Source organism: Phalacrocorax carbo, chromosome 5, assembly GCF_963921805.1.
Source record: "Phalacrocorax carbo chromosome 5, bPhaCar2.1, whole genome shotgun sequence".
NCBI lineage: Eukaryota > Metazoa > Chordata > Aves > Suliformes > Phalacrocoracidae > Phalacrocorax > Phalacrocorax carbo.
In genome coordinates this window covers 598,425-625,919 of record NC_087517.1, presented here as the reverse complement: position 1 = coordinate 625,919, position 27,495 = coordinate 598,425, and the positions used below count along the sequence as shown (strand labels likewise).

The 27,495-nt window shown below is 38.8% G+C and overlaps 1 protein-coding gene across 6 annotated transcripts in view; it reads right to left on the bottom strand.

Moving 5' to 3' along the window:
- CCDC148 (coiled-coil domain containing 148) overlaps window positions 1-27,495 on the bottom strand; it is a 76,839-nt gene that overhangs the window by 20,535 nt on the left and 28,809 nt on the right. For all 6 annotated transcript variants that reach the window (XM_064450904.1, XM_064450907.1, XM_064450908.1 and 3 more), the window contains 7 exons: window positions 25,735-25,838; window positions 25,034-25,116; window positions 24,711-24,874; window positions 24,353-24,448; window positions 24,082-24,263; window positions 17,473-17,611; window positions 15,189-15,395 (listed from right to left, as the gene is read on the bottom strand). In XM_064450904.1, coding sequence (XP_064306974.1) covers window positions 15,189-15,395; window positions 17,473-17,611; window positions 24,082-24,263; window positions 24,353-24,448; window positions 24,711-24,874; window positions 25,034-25,116; window positions 25,735-25,838 — 975 coding nt within the window. The remainder of the gene's footprint in view (window positions 1-15,188; window positions 15,396-17,472; window positions 17,612-24,081; window positions 24,264-24,352; window positions 24,449-24,710; window positions 24,875-25,033; window positions 25,117-25,734; window positions 25,839-27,495) is intronic.

The following is a 27,495-nucleotide window of genomic DNA, read 5'->3' as shown; positions in this document are numbered from 1 at the left end:
CCTGTGCTTGTGAAACGTTTTGGTTCACAAATCCAGCGCTCCCTGTGATCCAGGGTTCTCAGCAAGTTGTATCTCCGAGGGATGCCGTGTTTGCCCTGCTTCTTTGCTTAAATAACAATTATATTTTGTTCTTTGCAAGAGTCCCAAAAGACTAAAGACTGCTATGACTTTTCATGTAGTGCAGGCAAAGTAACAACATGAAAATAACATCAAATTTTACAGTGCTTGTAAAATTAAACTCTCTCTTTATTAACAGATTCAAAGATAGCTTGTTAAAGAGAGAGTCTGCCTGTAACAAAGGCTATATGCACACAGACTAACCAACAGTTACTTCTGCCTCCTGCAACCTGAGTTTATCTTTAAAAGTCCAGTGCAGTTTGCTACCATACCCAAGCATTAACTGGTGTTTTTTCCATGTTTTTAATAAAACTACTGAGTTCTGGGGTTCTTCAAGCAGCTTTCATTTACACTGTTATTCTCTTGGAGTACATACAACTTTTCCCAGCTTCAACTCCATTCCCAAAGTTAATAATTATTATTTAGCTGAGCATTAAACTCTTTTTAACCTCTTTTCTTCCATTCCTGTAACTAATTCTCAGTGGATGCCTGTTCATAACTGTATTTTACCTTGTGAAATCTCCTTTCTCTGCTTTCTAGGGGAAAAAAAAAAAAGCTATGAAGCAGCCATCTTCACCAACTAAATGTTTTACAGGAAGAGAGCAAAGGGCCAAGTCAGAAATTATCCTCGTGACTGGGATGGGCAGTGAGAAAAAAGGCACAAGATTCTGAAAACCCAAACCTCCCTACTTCTCTCCCTCTCCACCTTACTTGGACAATACTGCTAATTATTTTATGGGACAGGTGGCTAGAAACGGGGATAAGTTTGTCTGTGCTACAAGACACCCAGTGTGTCTTTTTGTGTGTGAATGAACGTCAAAAAAAGTAGTGGGATGGTTTGCAAGGAGGGAATGTAAACACATGCACATAGAAACTGCAGTTGGGCATGGATGCTTGCAACATGCAAGAGGATCAATTAGGGTACATATATGCAAACTGCACATCTCCATATGTATTTGAGTGTGCAGTAATGTAATGGCAGACAGCACAGAAACAGCTATTTTTCTTTTAGCAATTCTTACAAAATTATTTCAGACTGGAATTGAAACTTGTACAGTATGGAAAGAAAAATTTAAAATGTTACTGCAGTGTTCCTTAGCACAGATGTTACTCTTTATATATGATCTTTCTCCTCAAAATTTTGAAAGTGTTCCCCTAACAGGATCTCAAAAAAAATAGTATTATTAATAATAAATAATATGTGGTAGTGCTGCTTTGGCAGTGGTAAAACTATCCTTTAATACCTAAAAAGAAAAGAGCACCGCCCCGCCACCCCCTCAGATCCTTTAACCTGCCAGTCTCTGTAAGAACTGGGGAGCACACTGAGCACTTGTGGGACACACAGAGCACCTTCTCCCACCGCCCCTCAATTTTCCATCAGTTAAAAATGACATATTAAAATAAATAATCCTTAGACATAAGTACTGTAATATAACTAGCTCTAAGCATCTGCATTAAATAATTTCATTTTTTCAGAAAAGAGAACTAAATACGACTGGTCCCACTTGAATATATCCTGCATACGAATCGCTTACCTTAATTCCCTCAAAGCAGGTTATTAAAAGTAGTACTGGGCAAAAATTTTTGCCCAGTACTAGGTTTCCCCTCCATGAATATCATACTTTTTGTCATCCCAAATACACTAATGAATTCAAGCAGTATGTTCCAAATAGCTTCCAAATTTTTACTTAATGACTTGATTAATCAAGACTGCCACATCTCAGCATAAATACCTTGAGCCCTGTTACCCAGGCTGTGGGAGATCCACATTTAATTCTTTATTCTGTAAACAGGAATATGAAGCTGTGTTTATGGTTAAAATTATTTCAGGCTGCAGAAAACAGGATTACAGCAGCTGCAGTTGGACAGGTCTTCTCAAGACCACCTAGGCTGCCCACCCTGCTCAAGCAGGGTCAGCTACAGCTGGTTACCCAGGACCATGTCAAATCAAGGTTAAATATCCTCAAAGGGTGGAGGCTCCACAATTTCTCTGGGGAACATGTTCTAGCGTTCATCCACCCTCTCAGTAGAGAAGTGACGGATAAAATGGAATTTCAGGTGTTTCAGTTTGTGCCCATTGCTTTTCACCCTGTCTCTGGGCGCCTCTGACAAGAGCCTGGCTCCACCCTCTTGGCCCCCTCCCTACAGGTATTTATCTGCATTGGTGAGATCCCCCTCAGCCTCCCCTTCTCCAGGCTGAACAGTCCCAGCTCTCTCCACCTTTGCTCATAGGAGAGGTGCTCCAGACCCTTCTTTCACTGGACTCGCTCCAGTAAGAAAGAAATAATGAAACAGTTTGAGGCAGGGACCTGTATCTGGCTGTCCTCAGAATTAAAAATAACATCCTCATTTCTAGACTAACTTGAACCAGGGTCTTCCCATTCCCTGACATTGTAGCCATTCCACTTGAAAAATCACCAAGAGCAGCGGCATCTCTCTTCCAGTGTCCAGACATTCACTTGGGAATGTCTTCTCTGCTGTCCACTGTCTTTCAGATGATGGAAGATTTAAGCAAGTTCCAAGAAAAAGAATCAGGCATTTAGCTATGTTTTTAGGCATAACAGAAATGCATTTTCTTGAGGAATATGTAAAGCAAGGATTCACAATGTAGTTCAGCATAGGGGCACTACCAAAAAGGCAGGAAAGAAGCAGGTAAGAGGATCTAACACACTTTCTTGGGAGAGTTGTCTTAACTCTCCCAAGTTCTGAAGAGAGCCACTGAAGGTGGGGAACAGTCTAGTATGAGGAGCAAGATGTATTCAGACCTCTATTTCAGGGTTTTCTAGAGTTCTGACACTGACAAGTTCAGCACTAGACGGGGTCTAAACAGTTTGCTTAGCTTGGCAAGAATGAATGGATAAATGAGAACTTAAGCAAAAAATTGCCATGTAGCAGAGGTTTATTAGATGGATCCTACAGAGGAAGCCAGCAGGTCTGGGCCTGTCTCATGAAGAGGGGATGACAAACTGGTTGGTTCTAAGCCATATAGGAATAAGAATACCACCAGTGGGCAAAGAAATCCATAGCAGCTCTGCGTCCTGAAGCAATCAAGTTGCAAGGGAAGTGTCAGCAGAAGAATGTGTATCACACTTAATGAAAACATCCAATTGCAGTTTCCTGCCATCCATCTAAACAGAAACATGAAACAATACTAAAAATAGAATGAGGATTACATGAGATGACCAGACTATCAGCTAAGAGACTTCAAGGGAAGGCATCAATTTTCATAAGACCTTGTTTTCTGGAGCATAGCTGTAATACCTGAATGAAACCCTCCACACGCTGCAAAACTTGTAGTACAGGGTCTTTGTCTAAATAGAAATTTTTGATTTAGCAATTTCGACAGTCTGCTCATGCATTTCAGCCGTAAAAGAATCTAAAATGCTAAATTGTTTCAGTCACTCTTCACTTGCTACACTAAAAAAAAGGAATGTTTTGAAAACAAACGTGGAAGAACATGCAGTCTTCTACCTCTCTTGCACTGTTTCTGAAACAGACTGAAGCAAACATATATACACCAGGCTTTAAAATCTAACAACAAATAAGAAATGAAATCTACTAAAAGTCCATTCTAGCTCCAATCTGAGTGAACTGCAGAAGCATTCAAAGACACTTTGAACTTCTGTAATAACATCACTGAGATTTTTCTGAACAGAAATGAAGTACTAATCAAACCATGTAACAGAAAGATTGCCTTTTTTTAAGCTTGTGCTTTCCTACATCTGGCTTCACGCTCCTTCCAGACTCTCCAATCATGAAATATACGCCAATGTAAGCGGGCTCATGACACGATGCAGCTTCAGTTTCCTCCAAGTCTGAGAACCCTCTTGATCCTTTACTGGTCTTCACTAGATATTAATTTACCTATTAACCAGGGATCGTTTCTAGTTGTTTGATCGCAACCATTATATAGCATAGTGAGTCCATTAAATTGGTCTCAAAAAAAGCTGCAGTTAACTGATACTTCAGGGGAACTACTGACTGGAAATGGATGTCAAGAACAGAATTGGCCCAGCAGAGAGTCTGTCAGGATGACAACTGACTGAAGGAAAGCACACAACAATAAAGCAGTAGGCAGACACAGATACTAATCCAGTCTAAAATCATCTCAAGCCTCCTTATTCATCCATTTTGATTAGCTGTTGTTTGCACGGCATACGTTACACACCAATCTCATGACAGGCCATAATCACCTTCCCTAGTTATTTTCACAGAGCTCTTCTGTTAAAGCCTTTTGATTCAAGTCAGAAATCAATATTGGGGCACAATCTAGATTTTCAAGAGGTTTTGCACAAACAAGTGAGCATAACCAAGCATCAAATATATAACTTCACTCAGCTGACAAAACATTAATCAGGCAAAGAGGTTCCCCAGACCAAACTGATATGCCAATAATTCAGTGCATATCTCCACTACCTTCTACAGTGGCACCTACGCTGCCCTAAATCACTGCTAAACACACCTATTTACTCAGTGGGTAGAATCTGCTTTCCATTTTTATCTAGCTAGTTTTTTTGAATACACGAGCCCATTGCCAATCAAGAAAATGGGTAAGAAAATGACAGAAGGAAAGTTTCACTGTATTATACTTTCGCACAATACCCATTTAGTCTTTTCTGTAGGCAGCATATGAAGTTAGTTTACATTATGCCTGCCCCTCCCATGTTTATCAAACTCATGCCTTTTCATTCAGGCAAAAGAAGAGTCGCTTCCTTTAAAAAATGATTCATAATTGCAACAAAAAAGGAACAACTGGTAAAACACAGAAAAGCACTGTTTGCAAAATATTGTAAAATATTGTGATTCAGTAGGTTGGCATTATGCCATGTCTTCCCCAGATGAAGAGTTAAAGCCATATACGATAAAACGTTCTTAACAGAGCTGAGCTAAATTAAGTGTTTTATTATGCAAGAAATACCAAAAAATCAGCATTAAACAGCTGATTCAAATGCCAATATATTTCGCTCTTTAAACCACATTCAAGCATTAAAACATCTCTCTGCTAGACAGCGGTTCTAGTCCCATGGCCTGAACTTACTTTGTGGGCCAACCTGCCTACGAAGTGGAACTTCTCAAGGGAGTACTGTGCCCAGGGGACGGCAGGGGCCAGAATGAAAAGATTCCCAAACCAATCCCCTGTCCATATTGTCACAAGTTCAAAAATCAGGAGTTAGACCATCTTAACTCATGATAACAAAGGACATAGTGGACTGCCTTACAGAAACCCAGCCTGCATCTGTAATTACCTTGCAAGCTACACTTTACTGTGAGTTTGTACAACACACGGCACTGTCAGAACCCAAGCCTATCCGAGACCCTCTGGGCAATGCTGCAGAACAAAACAATAACGGGCAGGCAGTGAAATGGAGCATAATAGTTGAGGAACCTCTGTGGCATGCATTTCCATACTTTTAATATTTTGCGGTTTAAAAGTGACTGCCTGACGCTGGATTTCCATCATTTCTACCACTTAAGCTTTTCAAGAAAACCCACTGTATTCATCAGGTGCTCCTCCAGAGGCAGTATGCAGACCTGAAGAACAAAAGAAAAAAATCCCGAACAATAATTCTGATTCACTGAGGCAGTAATTTGGGACCACAGAATGCACAAAAAAATTAATGTGTTCCTGATTGCATTCTTTCATTCCTACGAGTGCAAAAATCAGAAGAGCAGAGTTTACTGTGTCAACAGCAAATGTTCTGTTTAAATATTTAAAAAATTCTAGTAGTTAAACCAATATTGAAACTACACTGAAAACTGGATCCCTATTCCCTGTTTCACAAGCAGCTTACGTTTTAGCAGTACAAGCACTGCCAACGTTAAGTTCTGAAAGTTTTTAATTACAACCAGCATTTCAAGTACATTTCACAGCTCGTGTATTATTAGAGGAGCTTTTGCCAAGTGAATTATTAAATTGCTGTGCTGAACAGTATGCATACCTACCTATTTTCAGTCCATTATTTCAATACTGCATATTACAATAACGTAAAGTACACTACAAACTAATTAAAGTAATAAATTAGTTCTTTCACTCTAACATCTGAATAGCAATAATGTATCTACCACATACTTAATGCTACAGATACATCTCTTTTAATGACAAAACAATTTTTGAGAGACTTTCCTTGGGAATTCCCATTAAATTAGCACATGGTAACACAGCACTATGTAAGGTTTTCCCTTTAAGCAACACTGACTTACATTATAAACAGATCTTGAAGCTGCCTAGGGTGATATGAGAGTTAGCTTCAGGCTCCTTCTAGCAGCTAAACTGCGTAGCTAGATAAATAGGAACACAGGACACTGTCTGGTATAGAGAGGGTCACGCAAGGAGTAGAATTAGCCTTTGAAAACTAAGGCAAAAATACAGTACAAACCAAAAGAACATGAAATGACTGAGAGGAACGGTGCCACAAAATGGCACTGGTATTCTTGCAGGCTACACTGTGCAGATACAATAAGCTGCTAGAATTCAAATTCTAAACAAGAACTCCCAATAATCATGTGATGCAGTCAGTATTGTTTGTCTTAACTAAAGGCACAAAAAGAAAATCCTCTTATATCCCCACCTTGATTCTCTCTAGCTCATTCTTTCAACCTTATAAAATGACCCAAGCCCAATATGCTTTCAGAATCTCCCCAAGTTTTATTAATCTCAAACATTTCTGCACACCTTTCCTTATTTTTGTTACAGCTTGCAGGTTTTTCTTCTTCTTCAGACTGTTCACAACTGATTCTAAGAATGCCTGGGGAAAAAATTTTAGGGCATCTCTTAAAGAAAAATATTTTCATAAATGAAGATGTTACACAGCAAAAGTAGTACCACAAACTTTGAATGAGTAACTTGAGGAAGCATGCAACAGAATGCTGTTCCAGCACTGGCAAAAGAACCAGTATTTTCACGGTGGCATCACCACGCAACCGAAAGCAACAGCAGCTGCAGCAGTCAGGGTTGCATGGTCAGAAATGTTGAGATGTGATTACAAGGTGACTAGAGATCAAGTACTATTTAAAGGAATTCAGTATTAAAAGAAAATCCTAAGCATAAAAAAAGGAATCACAGAATGCATCTACCCACATTTGCCACACAGTTCTCACTGGTTACTCTGCAAAGTGCATGTGAAACCCCAACAAGTCATAGTCATGAGTGTTGTTTCACGTGCCACAGTTGGGACAGCACAGACTCCTGAGCTCAGTGTTGTATTGTGCATGTCATCTGTGCCAAAAATTGGTATAAGTAGCAATAAAATTCCTATTGTGCGGCAAAGCTCCATGTTCAGCTACTGAAGGGACCCACAAAACCAGAACAAGTTCAGCAGCTTTTCCACTTGTCCAGATGGAGCCTAAGTGGTCATTCAGAGCTACAAAATAAGCTCTGGAAAGGATAAGCATCAAATTGCATGGGAACCTGCACTCACTCCCCATCCATAGGATTATTCAGGCTAGAGTTCTCTAGGTCACCTAAGGCTTTCCTACAGCTACTTACACTGCGCTCATTTGAAGTTCACAAGAAAGAGGAAGCTTGGAATCAACAGAGTCCAAAAGCACAGCAAGAAATGTCCACCGTTCAGATAATCAGACTGATCTACTACTATTGCCAGGACTAGCTCCTCTCCTTTCTTACCCTCCTTCCCAACCTCATTGTGTCATCATCTTCTCTACCCAGCTTTTCTGCCCTGTTTCTTGCTGAATATGGAATTGGAAGTTATCCCATTTATGGTAAGTCAGAGATACCTCTTCATTTTTTCAGGTGGAAGCCACAAGGCAGAGAGGGGGGAAAAAAAGTGCCTCTTAATCGCAAGTCTAGATTCAAACCACGTCAACCATAACATTTTTCCTTCACGTTTTTAAGAGAAAGACCACAGCCTCAGAACAAATTGGTGACCTAAGAATTCTGTTTACAGAGAAAAGGCTGGTTTAGAGCTATGCATTTCTAGTTGTCCTGAAAAACAGAATTAAGCAACACAGATGTAAAAGGTGATTGATAAAAAGTTATGGGCTAGAGGAATGACAGGGTTGCAACATCCGGTCTTCAGTAAGGATATTCTTCTCAGTTCGGTTCCTAACGGACACTTCATCCAATCAATGATGATGGTTTAATAAATTTTTATCTGTTATAGAACTGGACAAAGAGGACAGTCAAACTGAGATTACTGGAAGATTACCATGGAAAACTCACTTAAAGGTGACTTTCGTTACCAGCAGTATAGCCTCTTCACTTGCAATATAGCTTAGTCATTAATACTTCAGACAGAAGTAGTGCGTGCTGATCTATGTCTCTTGCCTGAGCAACCCCCTTCTATTCTAAGGTGATAAAAAAGGAAAGACTTTTAAGAAAAGGGGGAAGGAAATGTAAAGGAAAATAAAAAAATTAAAGACCTAGTCTCCCATATAAGAACAAGGATTCACCCAGATAATTTCTATTAAGGTTAACAGAAGTTAAGCACATAAATTCCACTTGGGTTAATGGGGTAATAAATCCCTCAGACTGGAATATTTTATAAATGGAACAGGACAATAGAAGTCTGTGTTACAAAACTAAACCAATTTTTTTTGAAGCCACTTATACAGAAATATCTATTCAATAACTACTTAAAAAAAGTGTTTTCAAACATACTTGCATTCACCTACCACTTCTCATTACAGACCCTCCTTCAACTACTCAAACTTTTAAGGCTTTCCGCTAGGGACTAGGAAGAAGGAAATGAACACATGTTGTAAATGTTTGCATCTCCAGGACAGAATTGCTACAGCTTTTCCCAAACACGTGAGCCTCCACAGTATTTGCAGAGCAACCCCAATACTGGCAGGAAGCAATGGCTGGATAAACTCTTTATAGGTGCTTTGGGCATAGATGAAAAGCATGAAATTTAGGAACACTGGATCTACTGGTAACATATGCCAATGCACAGTAGTTTCAACAGCTCTCAGACATGCAGAACTCACAGCACAGCTACCGGAGAGTAGATTTACACTTGTGCTGTGGGCGTCTTGTGGATTTCCTTATTTCCAGTTAATGACTTGTTTGCCAAGACTTTGGAAGTTACAGGCAAATTTTGCCCAACAAAGCTGACATCTCCAAGGAAACGGACATGTATAGTAGACCTGCTACTCGTGTATAATTGTATGAAGTGAAAATAAAAAAAAACACAAACCTTGCACTAATCAAACCCACCACACATTGAATTACAAAATAACAACAGTGTTATTCTTGGAAATAAAATCAGAACAGAAAGCTTATGCGTATATTCCTTAAAGGAAAGATGAGACAGGTGGCCTCAGGGTGTGAATACTAGAGCTTATAAAAGGGAAAAAATTAAAATTTATATTAAGAACAGTTCCCTGGAGTCTAAAATATTACAGGGCAGGGGGGAGCTTGTCAAGACAATGTGAAAAAGCCATCATTTTTTAAATTTAGAAAGTCCTTTTATGTGTCATATATATTGTTTTCTTTTTCTTGTGTGTCACTTACATTATGAACCAACATGAATTTTTAAAATAGCAAATGTGTTGATTACTAGTTTACTGTGGAAGGAAGTTCAGATTTACAAGGGAGGCTTCATATTTAATATCACGATCAAGCAGAAGTATTCCTAGCAAGAATCATTGCTGTTTACATGTTTTGGTTCCTGTGCTGGTGGTAGCAGTCCAGAGAGCTGCAGCAATGAGTTGCTATCTCCTGCCAGCAGGTTAAGCAACACGCCAATCAGAGACCCTGCTGTCTGTGCTCTGAGATACAATGCTTAAAGTTCTGCTGGCTGTTAGCTTCATGACGAACTCTAAGCATTCAAAATCCATGCTAACACCTAATCTTAAACACCCAAACCCAACATCCCCTCTGCGACAGAGGTTATAGGGCAGCAAACACTCCGAAACAGCAGGTCACTCAGCAGTCCAGCAGCAAGACTGATGCTCGCTTTCCTTGGGACAAGACTTAGCACTACTGTCATGGCAAAGAACTTGTCTGTATTACTTTTACTGAGAGTGCAGCACCTCCTGAGACCACACAGTTAATACATGAAGTTACTTATGACATCAACATGTACACCAACAGCATAAACCATTGTGATATTAACAGATGGTGGTCTGAAGTCTCCAATACCTTTCAACTCTAAAAACCTGTTCCTTCTCTAGACTGGGGAATCTTCAAGACCAGACTCCACTGGGTCTTGAATGACAAAAGAGCAAATGGCACAAGCGGACAGTATTCTCCGTCTAACTGACTTACACAGGACCCACAAGAAGTCCAGTATTAGAGCATTTGGCAATGGGGTAATTAAGAAATAATGCACTTGCAAGTAAGTTTGTTAATCTTGGAAGATAACCTCGCTCTGGCTGTGATTAGAAAAACACTGGAAGTTCACATCCCTAGTAGATTTTTGTCTGGTACTCTTGAGCAGCTTGTGCTCCACAGGCTACCTCTACAATGTCTGCAAGAAATAATGGAGAAAAGCAAGGCTACTGGCACTAGGATTAATTTTGTTACATTAAAAAAATTCCACGTCCACCTATAGAAAAATTGTAATCTGAAAATCAGGAAGTTGTTAAATGTAACTGTTTTGATTATTAACAGAAATGTGGACATTTTCTTCAGCTACAAAAGTGTTTAAATCTGAAAGGGCGATATGAGGAAAGCATTTAAGCATAATCCTCAGTCACAACCTGAAGAGTAAGATACATTACTTTCAGTTCAGAAACTTAATCACGACAGGTAGGATTGGTACCTATAAAACTTGTGATCTAATATAGGATCGGCTTTGGTTCCCTGGAGCTGAAAGCATGTCACACCACCTTTGCTCAAGACATTGTGTGAACACTTTGCTTCTCACAGCTTGTCCTTGTATTTCCTCTCTCTTCTCAGTCAACATTATTCAGAACATCTTTCTGTTCTTGACAACGGGAGCGTCAACATTTTATTAACATGTTCAAATATTATGTAGGCTTAAATATTCACACATGCGTAACCTTAAGTAAGCTGCATTTCTATTTACAACTACTTGGCTAAATTTGCTGTCCTTTTATACGTAGTACTATCTCTTCGAGTTCCTTCTGCAGTCATATGAAGAGCTCCCTTTGATCCTTTACTACTTCTGCAAAATCTTAATGCAAATTGTTTTGCTTGCCTGAGGTGCCACTTTCCAGAAAAAAGGAAGATAATTCTCCTAAGAATATAAGGTTAGGGTGAGCTTTCTGCTTGTCCGACTATCCATCCTCAACTAGTTCTGGGGATCACTGGACAATTTCAACTAAATTTGACAGTTAAGTGTATGTCTCAAACATACTTAAGATCCTACAAGCTTTGATAAACCTAGCAGACAGGTAAAAGAACAAGATACGTCTCAGGCTGAGGCACTATGTGCTCCTTTGCTTGGTTGAAGTTTTGGGGTGCAATGGGTTGTTTAAATGGATCTCAGAGCTGAGAAGTCAGCCCATGTCTCCTCCCATGCAGGGTACTCCTGCAGCCCCCGTAACCAAAACCTTGCAATTTACGCCCAGTAGTTAAGATTAAGCATGCAGTCGTGATAGCGTCCTCAGAAGACTTAAAAAAAAGCCCACGCAAAATGGAGTTACCGCAGTTTAACAAACTGCCCCTTGTCAACTTCTTCACCGTGTACCAGTACTTAAGGGGTAGCTACAAGGAAGGTGGAGACTTCCTTTTTACAAGGGGTCCCATGGAGAGGACAAGGGGGAACGGACACAAGTTGCTCTTGGGGAGATTCCGATTGGACACCAGAGGGAAATTTTTCACGGTGAGGACAGTCACCATTGGAATAATCTCCCCAGGGAAGGGGTTGACTCGGCGACGTTGGACACCTTCAAGAGTCGGCTGGAAGGGGTGCTGGGCCATCTTGTCTAGACTGTGCTCTTCCTAGAGAGGTTGGACTAGGAGATCCCTGAGGTCCCTGCCAACCTGGCATTCTGTGATAAACATTAATTGAACTTCTCTGCTGCTTTACTTTTTAACTGTTATCACCTCTTGCCAGTCACAAGGCCTAGAGTCTCACTGATGGCATAGTTGCTTCCAGGGCATTTAAAAGACGTTTAAATAATGTATTATTTAGTCTGTTTGCTACATCTTTGGTTTGTTGTTGACAAGAACTATATGAGTTAGGTGATATCGTGTGGTTATTGCAGCATAAAAAAGTGCACAGCCTGGCATATATGACTATTTTCTTTCTCTTTTGCATTGCTCAATCTGTACCACAATTAGGAACAAACTAATTTTCACACAGAGAAAGAAAAACTCTTTTGAAAAACCCCACAAACTTAAAGCAGCGTAGAAATTTACAGAAAAATATCCCTTTAAACCAAGTAAGTAAAACAAGCTAAATGGTTTACTGACTGGAAGTTAAGACAGGTGTCATATTCAGAGTCTACTCCTCTCCCACTCTCTCATTAACAGCTGCTTAAACAATCCATTTTGATTTCAATGTATTTCTGCATATTCTGTCTGCAAAATGGATCTAACGATCCTCTGCATTTCTAGAGCTGCTTATGTATCTTACAGCGTGTGTCATAACTTCATTTTACAGCTGATGTTAATAGGTATATAAATGCTACGACTTCCTCTGAATCCTGCTGGTGTAAAGGAGAACTATATCTCTCACATTCAGAATACACACTCTTCACAAGCACACCTGGAGTCTACTATACAGCTAAATCATTAGCGCAACTACATTTTCCCTCTAGCGAAGTGATACAAGTAAGATTTCCTTACGCTAAACTTACTGAAATGCGAAAAATTGAGATAATTAACAGCCAAAAAGAAAAAGTGGGAGAACAGTCCTAATCCCTAATTTCCAGTCCTACACTCATTCCTGTAGAGACAGATTCACTTTTTACCCCACCCTACAGATTCTCTTCAGGATGGGGTTTTATTGGTGTAAATTAACTCACTAGACTGACAGTTATTTTTCACCCAATAGCTGCCAACAGCCACTTTCCACAGGGTGACATTCTGTAGTTGCACACTTTAGGAGTGCAGAAAGATAAGTCTGTAAAATGAACGATAACTGCATGAAGTATGAGTTTTCAAATGCATATACCCATCGAATCCAAACAAAAACCACGGATACATTCAGAGTAATTTCTTTGGAAGAGAGCTAGCTCCTTGCCCAATTTCAGCTTCCGTCCTCTACAGCTGAAAGCGCTAAAGCTGATCAAAACAAGGTTACAATGATATCCTCCTTTCATGAAAAAATGTACCTTTTTCATTCATCTTTTCTGGGAAACAGGTGACCTGTTTTTGTTCCAATCTTCAACATTTTAACAAAGCCACCTTTGAAAGCAGCCCTTGAAAAGTGTAGGCCTGAAAGGTTTAAGTTTCAAACAACTCCAAGGTTACTGGAAACAGGAGGTCACAATCCAAAAAACTTTCAGACAACATTCAGTGCATCAGTGAGAATCTTAAGCTACATGGAGACAACATACGTACCCCAACATTTGCTTGTTACTTTTTGTGGGGAAGAAAAAAAAGAAAAAGAAAAGAAGAAAAAACACTAACCATAAATTCAGAGTTCTGGAATAAATGGCCCTTCCAGCTCTAATTGTGCAGGTAAGAGACACACAGCAATTCACAAAGGGAAGCCTAGGTTTAAAAAAAAAGAAAAGCCACACCCCAAAAAACCTCACCAACCAACCCCAAACCCCCCACCCAAATCTGGAGAACTGCTCCCTCCTTACTCCGCTTGGCTCCAGTGAAGCCTGGTGCAGGAGTTAAAGTGGGGTTCTCCCTCCTTAGTCAAGCCCAGTTCCTAACCCTAAAGCGTTCATATTCAAACCTCCCTATGACAGATGGCTCCAGGAACAGGAGAGACAAGGTTTTTTGCATTATTACTATAGCAAAAAACTAGCACTAACATCAAAAATCTTAACCACAGTACAGGCTTTAATGCAGTTTTTTTCCTTGTAGAAAGCCAAAATCAAGTGTTTATTATTTCACTGAAAAGTAAGGGTTCAACAGGGATAATGTTGGTAAAGTGAGAATAACACACTGAGTATCCTTTCAGATATTAATTTCTGTGCAAGTGGAAAAATCAGAGAGTAGTTTAAACAAATCTGAACATGTCTTTCATGCCCAGAAATGCAATTCCCCTTACAAATGCCTTAGGCATCAACATCATAACACTTTCCTTTTGTGTCCAGGCTCCCCCCATTTTACTCTATTCTCTTACCAAAAATCAACACAGGTATTTTTATCTTTTTTCACTTTTTAACACAGTAAATCACCTTTCAAAATATTACAAAACCTTCATAACAAGGGCAAACAAGTCATGGGATCCATTTTTCAGGTTTTAGAAAGCATTCTTAAAATAAACAGAAGGAAAGACAGATATTAATTATTTCTCTGCAAACAGACTAGCATTAATCTAAAAACTGGTGGTAGTGATGATGAATGCAACATTTTGCTTCCACTTCTGAGGAGTCTAGTGTTAAAAGCAATTACGAACTAAGCTTTAGACATATCAATGCCACTTCATGGAGGAAGAAACAGAAACAAAAATATTTAGTTATCTGCCAATGTTACAAAGGAACCTAAAGAATATGATGCCAGATCTTTACTCCTATGGCTTGTTTACAGTCTCTCATATTGTAAACTGCAGAACAGATCTTGTTCTTCAATACTGAAATACAGTTCAAACTCTTCGATGGTGCTCAAAATCCATGAAGATAAACGTGATCGCAGAGAATGCAGAGGTTATACCCACAGTCTGAAACTCATAGTAAGGCCTAAAGTGTGCTAGGTAATCAAGTTCTTAATAAAAAAAAAGACTGAAGTTCAAGAGCTGGTTGAAACACTTGGATCAACAACACTTGAAAAATGATCCCTATTGGTAATGAAACAGAGCACCTTCGAAAGCATTCTCAAGTCATACTTATCTCTGCCAACAGATCATATTTTGCTTCCCCCCCCTCCCCAACCTCCCCAAACAATTCAATCAGGCCAGTAAACACAGGATTATGACAACTAGCTTCAGTAAGTTTTTCTTCATTTAAACACTCTAACTTCATTTTGAATTTACCAGTAAAAAAAACAGATTTGCATGTGTTAGATTTATAACTGAACCTACCTTTGCTTTCAGATCAGCACAAATCTCCTGTTGCTTTTGTCTGGTATTAGCGAACACTGCTTCTGTCTCATGAACAGCAGAGGCTTCAGCAACAGTTGTCATAGCCTTAAGTAAAAAGGCTTTCCTAGCTTGAGCCCAATTTAATATCAAGACTCTGCGCTGATTCCGAAGGAAATGGTAACCATCCCAAGCTTTCTCATGAACAATCTAAAAAAGTAAAGCATTTCAGAAAGTTTTTAAAACTATGTATTAATAAAATAAAATAATTCTAGACATCTTTGCAAACCTTGAATATTATTGATTTCATTATTGTATCACCAATATTCCTATGGAATTCACAATTTAGGGCCCAGAAGTATTCTGTCAGGTGCCAGGTACACTGCAGGCTCCCAGTGTCGGTAAGCAGTCATATCACTCCAGCCCTTCCCGGTTTGCCTGTACCACATGGTACCCTGATGTCCCACTGTTCTTTTCCGAACAATGCTGTTGCAATATGAATAAATTAAATGCAACAGTTCCTTCCTGCCCTAAAATACATAAAACACAAGTAGATCCTTTCAATAAGTCTTCAGAGATATTGAGCACTTTTAGCAAGAGGAGGCTCTTCATAGCAAATTATGGTCTAAAGTGAAACAGAAAACCAATTAAAGGACTTGCACAAATGCAGTACAGATGCGAATTAGCTTCACTTTTTCATTCTTAACAGGAAATTTGGAAACAGATTTTTAGCTTGCCAAGCAGCATACTGCCACCACCAATGTCACCACCAAACAAAAACTGTTTAATCTTAAATACACCTTCTTCTGCCTTACTCAGTGAGGTTCCTGAGGACATTCAAGCTTCTAGACTCTGACAGAAGTAGTAACAGGTAAGACTGCATAGACTGAGGCCGTAGAGTCTTGGACCAGTGTTATATCCCCAAAAGTACAAGTTCTAGGGATAAAGGAGATAGCAGAGATGGCTGGCTGCTCACAGGTGTCAAGGAGACCATTCCTGATGTGAATTTCCAGGCTTTTGGGAGGGGGATGCTGACTCATCTGGTGCCTAGCTCACAGATATTCCTATCAGCTCATCGCTGGATGAAGACAGAGTGGTACCACTACCTCTGGAGCTCCTCTCTGGTGCGCGTTGCCACTGCTGCTGCCACAAACTCAGGTGAGCCCTGCTAGCAAGCACCTACAGCTAAGACACTCATAAGCAAGGTGGAGAGTTTGCACCTCTAAAAATAGACCTCTCTGATGAGCTGCTACTGGATTGAGCACTCGGTGCTTACCCACTGAACCATTGCTCTTCAGAGGGAAGAAGGCATGGAAGGCTCAAAATTTAGCACTCTGATGTAACACAAGTATTTTAGGAATAGATTCTTAGTATTGTTTTAACATTTCTGTATTTGTCATGCTAATATACATACTAAGAGATATCAATTCAAAGCAGAATTATGATTTTTAAATTTTGAATTTTTAAATTTTAAATGAACCTTCAAAGAGTTAGGGAGATCCATTAATAATGGTTATGCTTAAAATATACTTACATTGTACAACGCACATAATTTTTTAGCCCAGTTCTCACAGGCAAAAGTTCTGAAATCCACAAGAACTTTATTTTTGGTGAAACTATGCTAATTGTCAGTATCACTTCACCACTGCTCCTTTGCACTAGGTGCTCCTCAAACACAAGGAAGTAGATGGTCTAAAAATACATGCAGAGATAAAAAAAGACTCCTGCTTTACTTATGACATCCTGAAGTGTTCTGGCCTTGAAATGGGTTTCTCTATTAGCTGCTATGTGCTTATTCACTGTGGAGTATAAAAGGAATCAGCAATCAATTTGAAAGGCATTATGCATATAAAAATAGCCTCTCCCTGAGAGCAGGAGATAACTTTCCACTCTTCCTGTTATATATGTGCCACAGACCAATTAAAATAACTATTCCTAGACAGTGCAACAATGCTCTACATCCTCATAAAAAAATAAAAATACCAAGAGAAGCAGAATAGCGACATAACTATAAAATGGTACAGCAAAAGCAATGCTAACAAACTAATTTTGTGAATTTGGCTGTAAGAGTATGTGGAACTACAAAATCTCCATGGTGAAGAAGTGATCGGTTTTTCAGGTTCATGCATTTTGAAGACAGGGACATCCCTCCTTCACTGTGTAGAATAAAATTGATAATTAAGAAATTTTAAAACAAACTTTGATGATCATTCTTTAATACAAATGTTTGCTACATAATTTAGATAAGAATTCATATAATTAATCTAATATTTAAAACACCACTGACCAGATCATGCCTAGATTTGTGAGGAAGGTGTCTCTGCAGCATGTCGAGGTACAAAGTCCTCCTCCTCTGAAGATCACTTGGATACTGATTGATAACAGTCTGAAAAACCCACTGATCATCTTCCTTCCATTCAGTGTTCCTACAAAAATGCAAAACAATCAGCCCCAGTATAACTTAACATTTGAAAAGGAGGTGGTTGGTTCTAGTCTATTTTTAAAGGCCTAACCTTTCAGCAGGGTCACAATCCTGAACCTGTAAACTGGATGTCAGATCAGAGCTGAGAAATTTAGATTTACTTTAGTGAAACAAAGCAAACCTATATTGCTTTTCTAATGTGACCATTTATTGTGCCATCATTCAATTGAGTTGTTCCTTTCCTAAGCTGGCTTTTTATTGGGGAATGATACTGTGTTCCTCAAATACATTACATTAATGAACAGTCAGACTACGCAGAAAATACAACGTGAAAAAGGAAAATGATGATCAGTCTCTACCACTGAGCCCAAAATAAATGATCAAAATGAAATTGATGAAGTGATAATACCTGTATGTGGCTAAATGAGGAATTAGTTTAAAAAAAAATCTTCTGACAGCCATAAACGCATCAGCAAGGCATAAGATACAGAATTTTTTAAAATAGAAGGTGTAGTAATCAGCATGCATTCATGTATTTCAGAAAGTCAGGGCAGCGAGAAGTAACATAGAACTGAAGCAGAGTACCACAGGTTTGGATTTAGTAGATTAGATTTTACCCTCAGCCTAAACTCTTGGCCTTGAAGGGATTAACTTCAGCCTTTTATTGTCAGCATTAATGTACGAGCAGCAACACTGAGTCAGACCAAAAGCTCTCTTTATCCCAGTGACCTGTTTTCAAAAGTGACTAAAAGCCTAGGGAAAATGAAAAGGCTGCAATCATATGACTCTACACCCCCCGCACCCCCCCCCCAAATTCCTGCAGCCTCCAACTGTTGGCAGCTCTTGGACTTCCTGAGCCAGCAGCGGTGTCTTGGTATTTAATAGCACTGCATTCAGTAAGATGTTAGAACAGCTTTATCCTTACACAGGCAGAAATATCAGCTATTTAAAAAGAGGATTTTTGTGAGATGATCATATGTAATTAACATTAAACTAGATTTTATGAAACGATCTAGCGTTATCTCTAAAGAGAGAACAGTGAATTCAACAGCAATCCAACTTCCCATAAAAAGAAGGCCAACGAGCCCACTCGCAGGCAGCACTCCCAGAGGCAGCAAGCAGGTTATACAGTGTGTCACGAAGTCATACCACGTCTTGCGGCCCACTGACTTCCCCACTTACACAACACTTCAGACACCCCCTGTGTAGGGATGTACTGCAGTACAGCAGCACAGGCTCATGCAGAAAAGCTTCCCACCACTTGAGCAGATACAGATTTAGGACTAGGAATACTATAGTAGTAATTCTGACTTGGAGACTCATTGGTAGGCTAAAACTAATTAAGGTGTGGAAGGAAACAGCTTTCCATCTACAAGCTTAGAGAAGATACATATTATTCATACTTTCCACCTATTTTTCTTTCTCTTCTTATAAACTGTGTGAAATATCTTACAAACTATTTCCGGGACCCAGCTGTTTGCTATTAAATCCAGCCATCATGAGAAGAAATGGAGGTGGCTTCAAAACGGGAGAAAAAAATCTAGCTCCTGCAAAAAGTTTATTTGCAGCGACTGACAAGTGAATGTTGGAGACAACATAAGAAATGAAATCACATTAGCAAAAGCAGAATAGCAGTAGGTGATACTTAAATTTCCCAAGACAGCCAACGAATATAGACGTCTGAGCTGAGGGGTTTTTTTTCCTCCCCATACACTAAGTCTAAAGAAGAAATAGCACCCTAGAAAGTGAAATGGGGCTAAGGAATCCTTCAGAGAGGAAACAGTTGCAGTAATGTCTTATAACCTTCAAGCTGCAGGTCCTGAAATGCAGATGCAGTTCTCCAAAGACAAGAGTCCCAGCGCCTTGACACAGGGGTGGCATTGGAAAGCTGTGCTATTTCTGCACCATTTACTACCTCTAAGAAAAACATCTTGCAACTGATCCTCAGAAATTGATGTTTTAAATTCCTTCCTTTTCTCCTGAGGGAGCTTTTCTATGAAATCCGTTCATTTATTAATTCCAGAATTCCTGTGTCGTAATTTGATATTCTGAGGTATAGGCTTTCTGACAAATAACTTTAATGCACAAATTAGTTATTTTTTGCTATGATTTAAATCTCTTTCACTGCAACTGCTGAACTAAGTGAGTACACAATATTTTTCTTAAGATAACACCTAGCATTCTTGTCTTTCCAGCCACAATATTTTATTTATTTATCGGAAGAACCACCACAAAACCCTGCTAGCCTTTACTCAGGGGGAGTACCAGCCATCCTAAGTGAGTGTTTGCTAGCTTATGGGATGGATTTTGAACTACCTTTTGTAATTTCTGAAAGAAATCAGTAACAATCTTCTGTGCGTCCGGATACACCTTGGTATGGTGCTGTTTGGAACATGTTATTTTAGTGACAGTGATAAGCCAGTTCTAAGAGTTGAGATTCTCTTTTGTAACAATCTACCTTAGATACTTCTGACGCTACAGGTTTGTGAACAAATACAAGTCTTCTGTCTGCAAGAAGAGTAAGGCAGAGTAAGATACATCTTGGTCAAGAAACATTACACCATGGACTTGAGAACAGGCAAAAGCACAGATTCTGTGGTCCGAAGGCCAGTATGGTGGTGTCCTCTGCATCCAGCACACAAGGGCAGATGCACCAGTTGCTGCATCAGTTCTGCCCCCTCTATCTCTCAAGGTTACCTCCTGACTTGTATATTTCTCCAATGCCCAGCTAACAATGAATCTCTGCACTGCTCAGGAACAAGATGGAGAAATTACTGTTTGTGAAAAACACGCTGGGGAGCAATCAGCTATAGCTAGATCTACAAGTAGTTCATTGTAAGTAGGGACAAACTGACTGCCAATGCCTTGGTTTGTCAGCTGTGCCAAAATTTGTCAGCTGTGCTGAGATTTTGTCAGCTGTTCATAGACAAATAGCCAAAAAAAAAAAAACCTGCAGCATGATCCAGCCCAGTAACCATTCGTAACCATTAAATGCATGGAAAATTTCAAAATATCCTGCCTGATTGAAATCAAGATGTCACCTCACTTAAACTTTTGTAAAATTCCAGAAAGGAATATCTCATCTAAAACAAGTTTGAAAAGTGCCAACACATTTTACATTAATATTTAAGCTAATAGCAGGCATCTTCAGTGTCACGATATTGACAAACTAACAAGGCTGAATGCATGACCCAAATTTTAAATGTAGTGCTTGCTTTCCTTGTATGTACCATTCTACTAGAAAACAGTAGATCTTTATGTTGTTTCAGAACTGAAACACAGCAATTGTCTTATATTCAACAACCCTGAGGCAGCTGCTTCCTTTGAAACAGATTTACCCAGCATTAATCCCTGGCTTTACACATTCTAACGAATACAAACAACTCAGAAGGGGACCTACCCTCTCCACCCTATAATCCCCACGTATCCTTTGCAACAGCAACGTACACTTAATGCACTGCTGCCTTGTGAAATCTGCAGAAACACAGACTGCAACAATAGCATCAAGAGAGATGTTAACCTCCCTGTCTCTTAATTATGTCATTGCCAATCGCTGTACCAGAAACAGCCCCGCAATAGGCCTGAAAAGAGGAACTAAATATACTTAATTTAGTCCTAATATCCCGTTCATTTGAAAGAATGCTGCAGAGGATACAGTGCTGAATATGCAATACTCCATTCATCCCTCAGCTATTTAAATAATCCAGACATCCTTGGAAATTGTGGCAAAAATATAATAGTGCTTAGAGAATCACCAGCTATAACACACACATCAGTCCACAATTTGTGGGATAACTCAGGATTTCAGTATTTCCCAAAAACAAAAATTTGTGTTTTAGCAGCAGTAAGTGAATTTAGATTATAAAACACTATAATTCTATATTATGCTTGAAAAAAACTCAAATTCTTCTTCAGTTTCTAAAACCAATAAACACTGATGCGCATTCTAGTAGGACTGAAAAGCACACAAAAAATATAGCAGATAGTATTCTATCTTATTCCGACTTTTCTTCTTTGGAAATTCTGTGCCTATTTTCTATATTTTCTGTTCCAGACAGTCTGAACAGTTAAACAACGAGATGCATAACACCAGAAGACTAGTATTAACTTAAGGTTTCTTTGCTGTACATTCAAGCATATAAGAGAGGAAGAACAGGGAAGTAATCCTCAGATGAAGTGACTAAGTTATCACATAATAATATTGTTCTCCTGAGCAACTTGTCAGATTACAAAAATGAGAAAAAAAACCCAACAAAACATATAGCAGGAGAGTGTTTGGTACCTTTAGGTGTAGAGCAACGACAATAACTGCAAAGGCCTCATTAGGCTGTACCAATCAGTAGAGTACAGGGGATATGTACCAAGGTCAGAAATCGGTCACTCAAGTTTTGACAGTATTATCTGTGTCAGCTGGATCAAAGTTAGCTTGATGAATTATAGAATACTTTAATCACAAGGCTGTATCTTTACAAACTCAAAATATTGTCATGCAAATTAGACAATATAAATGTAAAAGGTGACAAAGAGTGTTGGGTCTTGTATCAAAAGCAGATCTTGGAAGTAAGCAATTCTACAGGACCAAAGTGTTGCTTTTTTTAAATCAAAAACACATTTTTAACATTGTTGTGGATAAAATCACAGTAACATAAATAAGCAAGGCATTAAAGATTTGGAGACCTGAAGGCAAACACAAAAAAGACCAAGATCTACCATTGCTGATGGTTCATTCACGATTTCATACCTTCCTAGGTAACAATCCTGGCACATGCTGATCCAAATTGGGTAAATTGTCCTACCCTTACATCCCACCAGCAGATTGCTGCCACTGCCACCAGTATTTCTTCCAGCTACATATGTTTCTGTTTTCCCCCCATCTAGATATCATAACTTAATTTCCTCAGAGCACCACTGCATATGTTTAAATGCCTACAACCAAATTTCTTTCCCTTACAAATATAGTATTTTTAACTTTAAGTCTTGATGTTAATGATCAGTGCAAATTTAGCTAGCTCAAGACCTAAATTCAAACCCAGCATACGACCAATGAAAACACCATGGTAGATTTTTTTCAACCATTTTCATAGATTGGGTTGTCTCTATTGATGTTTGCCTATTATTCAGTAGCACGCACTCTATGCGTATCAAGGGATTTAAACTGATGAATTTTCACCAAAATTATGTTAATCAAACTCTAACACAATTTTAATTAAAACCACTAGAAAGACTTCGTACATATTTAATGATTTGTTATTTGTCAAAGATTTTCTCAGAGATTGTTACAACTTCTTCCATAAAAGAAACTGTAACAAAATATCAGAGAGAAACAAAGGAACAGCTGTAAATTTGCCACTTGCTGCTTAATAAATGCTATAAATATGGGAAGATCAGAACAATTTTTAATAAGTATGTTATAACTACTAGGACATTACAGTAGTAACATACAGGTTTCAGGTAACAGAAGAACCTACAGAATATCTAGACAATTTCTACAAAAAAGTAGGTAGGTTATAACATCACTTTCTATGGGATCCAACCTCTTAAACCTGTTTCAGCACCCCTGAACTAATTCAGCAGCGGCAGATTTGAGTGCTGCACTGTAGGTGTATGTAGAAAGAGAAGGAGATTTAGAAGCAGCGTGTGATTGTTTTACCAAAGAAACCTAGGGACTTCCCCGCTGTCCCCGGTTTCTTCTGCCCAGGCTTCAAACAATTCTGCTGACCTTCCTGTTCTCAGTTTTCTTAAAACCTGATGCCATTCTAAGCCAGGGGAATATCACTAGATAGCAAAAAGAAGTCAAGGCTGGTCCAATATCTGCAACTCAGTATCTCCTGGACTCCAGTTAGCCTCAGCAGGAAAGCTAAGCTTTGTACTATTTATATATAGGTATGCTACATTTCTAGGTTATTATGCAGATTTGTGTTCTTTCTATAAACATTCTCATTTACAGAAAATTCTCTCCTCCTTTCAGTTATTCTGAATCAGAGCTACATATGTTTTTTACATTTCTTTGTGATGACAATTACTGCAGTGATCCAAAATTTGTGAAAAGATTGGACCTATTTATCTGCTTTATAGACCAACACATTCTAGATCTCCCTCACAAAGACTGTACTTTTCTGGCATAAACTTGATAGTGTAATTACTATACAGAAAGAAAAATTTCTCTTCTTACAAAACCATGTGAAGAGGACATTTGATGCACACCAGATTGTTGGTTCTTTAACGCACAAAACAGTTCACTTATTATTTCAGATGACAGCTTTTGAAAGGACTCCCTCAGTTCTCTCAGCTGTGCAAACAGTTACCAACTACTTAACCCCAGAGAGCCAGGGAGTGCATCAACTATTCTCTGCTCAGGTTATAGCAGAAGCAACTCTAACAGTAAAGGCAACTGCAGGATCTATAGATTACAAAATACATTATAGTTATTTATTGTATAGCCAACAAAAGAAATCCAGAAAGAGACATCATTACCTATGTAAAACTTTTAACTGTTGATCCATCTCTTGAAGCTTAGACCAGTACCCACTTGCAAGCTTCTGGTATTCGTTGATAATTAAGGTCTTCAAATCAGGGTAGGGACATTCCAAAGACAGTAATGCTGAAGGAATTTCAAGGAAAAGTCCATTTTTCGCTTCAAAAGAATGTGCTAATGCCTGCGATGAAAAAATGCCACTCAGACGACTACTCTGCATTATATTTTCTCTCAAAAAATTGCTAATTAAACTTATAAGGGAAAACTTACATTTGTTTTATAGTCTTCAAGCTCTCTTTCCAAAGCCAGACTTTCAAGGATAAGGAATTCCAAAATTGCCTTCTGTTGCTTCTTCACAAATTTGATCTATTTCATTAAATATGTTACTGTTACTTCTTTATCTTGTTATAATAGGAAAGCTCTCAATTAGAAACAAAAAAGCCTGATTTCCAGTTCTGTACTGCTATGCTTTTACAGATTTTAGTGAAGCAGATTTACACTAAGGCAAGTACTGACATTACTGGATACTCTGACTGTGAGTTATACTCTTAAAGTATTAAATGAAAATAAATGAAAATGCTAAAAATATGATGATAATAAATTGTAAAAATAAAGTTAAAATACCAACCTGCTGTAACATCTCAACTGGATTGAACTTAAATTTCAGACAAGATTCTTCTGAGATGTAACACTGCATTTCAGACAGCCTGAATTTCAAATTCTCTTTTAGTTGCCAGATAGGAACTACAGTATTTGTTTGGTATGTATCCCGCTCCTTTGATAATTTATGCTCTATATCCAAATGAAACACAAAGCTTTCTCAAACACAGAAAATATTATACAGCATTGTGCTTTCTAAATCTAAACCTGTCAAGACAGGGATTTAAAAACAAATAATCAAGATAATTTTTACTATAATAAATAATCAAGAAATTAATAAAAAATTCTTACCCAAGTGTCTCATATCCAAAAAAAAGTTGTTCTTATGGCTTACTTCATCAAGGAAAGTCTTGATTTCTGCTTCTGCCTTTTGCCTGGAAGGTATGAATATGAGTTTTTCAGGAACTTTAATTTCTTATTCATTAAGTTTTCAGGAATGATAAGCCTCAAATACTGTAATAATTAAGTAAAAAGGGGCATTCTTTGCCTGGGAAGTACAGAACTTGGACATGAAGATGGTATGGAAGCCACCCTCCTCTGAGCAAAAAATGCTGTCATTGATACACCATACATACAATATGCAAGCTAACAGACAAGAACAATACTAATTTTCCCCATTATAAGCATGAGCTTAATATGCATACCTAGAGACGGACTCTGAAAGAATTAAAAAGTATCTAAAAGCTTCTGATACTCCCACAGATACCTGCTCTTCAGATGCAGGTAGCTCAACTAAACAGCTATGAGTTCATCATGGAGAGGTACGTGTACAACATCTGCTCTATTCCCCCCTCCCATTATTGTTCTCTTTACATACAGACCCTTTCCAGTGTAGATCACGAACTCTCATGCCCTGCACTAAAAATTATCTTCAGTTCAGGTATTTTAATCTTTTCCTCTTAACATCCCTTGAATCAACTATGCCGCACTGGAATCTCTTTCTGCTGAAGTATTTCTTTAATAACGGCTAATTAAGATTCCTCAGCTCTTACCTGCTCTCACTCAGTCTTTTATGCTCTTGCCACCACACTTGCCGATGCTGTTTCAGCAGCATTTGCTCTTTGTTACTTTTTGCAACTTGCTCTGTTTTTTTAATCTGCAGGAAAAATGAAAGCTTGTAAGTATTTTGGATCTGTTCAATAGCTTTATCAAATGCCTTCATACAGAAACTTAACTGCAAAACGGTGAATCTAAAAGCTTTTTTCAAAACTCTGTTTTTCTAGGTAACATGTTTTCCTGAATAATAAGAATGGAATAATTAAATGAGAGGAGTAAGTAAAAAAAAGCAATCCATTTTCTTCTTTCCCTTTTTCTCCCTTGCTTTCCCATCCCTACTTTCCAGGAGGAGAAGGAGGGAAGATGAAAATCAAAAAACCCCACACTTTCCTACAGGTGGGAAGATGAAAGAGTGAAAGCGTATCTTTCAAGAAAAAGAATTTCAAAAATTCATTACTAAAAAAGGAGTACTTTTTCAAAATCTATTCAATTAAAGAGAGTCTGAAACTGAGGGCTTCACAAAAACATTGCTTCCAACTTCAAATAAAATAGAGATACATTTTTTTGAGATAGAGTTACTGCTTAAACTAGAGGAAAAGCCGTAAAGGCTGATGAAGTGGTAGCCAGATGACTCTGGCCAACCAACAGTGAAGGAAAAAGGATTAGAAGTCATCTATGGCTACCAGAAGCCCCCGAGACAGCCAGTTTTCTCTCATCCTCCCACCATCGCGACTGTCTTCTGGCCTCTCAGTGGATACTTGGGACGAAGCAGCATTTCAGTTCAGAATAGGCTTTTTTGCTGCTCCTTCTCTTTTTGCTGCCTTGTCACTACCTTCCTCCATTAGTGCCTGACTTCAGCCCTGCCACAGTGAACTTCTAGCTGCAAACCCCCTTCTGATTCCAGAGGCTCCCACAATTCACACATATCCCCCCTTTTTTTTCCTTCCCCAGACCTTCCTTCATGCAGTTACATTATTCCACTGCAAAATGGTAGCAAGACAAAAAAAATTTGAAACTCCTGTCCTGGATGAATAAAGATCTTACTCCACATCTGGTTCAGGAAAGAAATGACATTTTGGGTCAAAAATGCTGGTTCTCCACTTGGCTCAGGCAGAAATAATCTACTGTGTTTAAAATGCTTAGTCAACTTTTCTGCCAGGTGAAAGCTGGACAAAATCACACATTACCCACTCTGCATTCACATGCATAAGAACACAGAGAGCAAAACCCCCTACAGGCACATTCCCTGTTCCCTCCACTGCCGGGCAGGGGATACCAGCTGGCTTCCCAAAGAGGCAAGCTGCAGAACTTCTTTTTGCAGCCCTCAAGCACAGGTAAGCAAGAATCCCATCGCTTCTTGAATCACAGCCTCTCATTCACCCACCAAAGCTAAAATTTTACTTCCGAAAAAAAACCACCTATATTTTGATACTAGAAACATTTACATCTCTCAAATGAATCTGAGTTTAATATACCTGGTTGAATATACCTGGTTTCTAGATAGTCACATAAGGAAGAACCACAACTAGAGTGTGGTTATTCCCTTGTGCTTTTGCAGCCAACCTGCTTTAGTGGTATTGCTTGGGTAGGAAATTGCAATAGGTGCTGTGGAGAGATTATCTGACTGTGTTTATAAGCAGCTGAATATGTGACTGTACTATAAGAGAGTTTGAAAACACCTGTTTTATGCTTCCAACAGTATGTTACAGTGCTTTTGAATCAAAGACAATGTCTCCTTATTTTTACGTTTAAAAAGC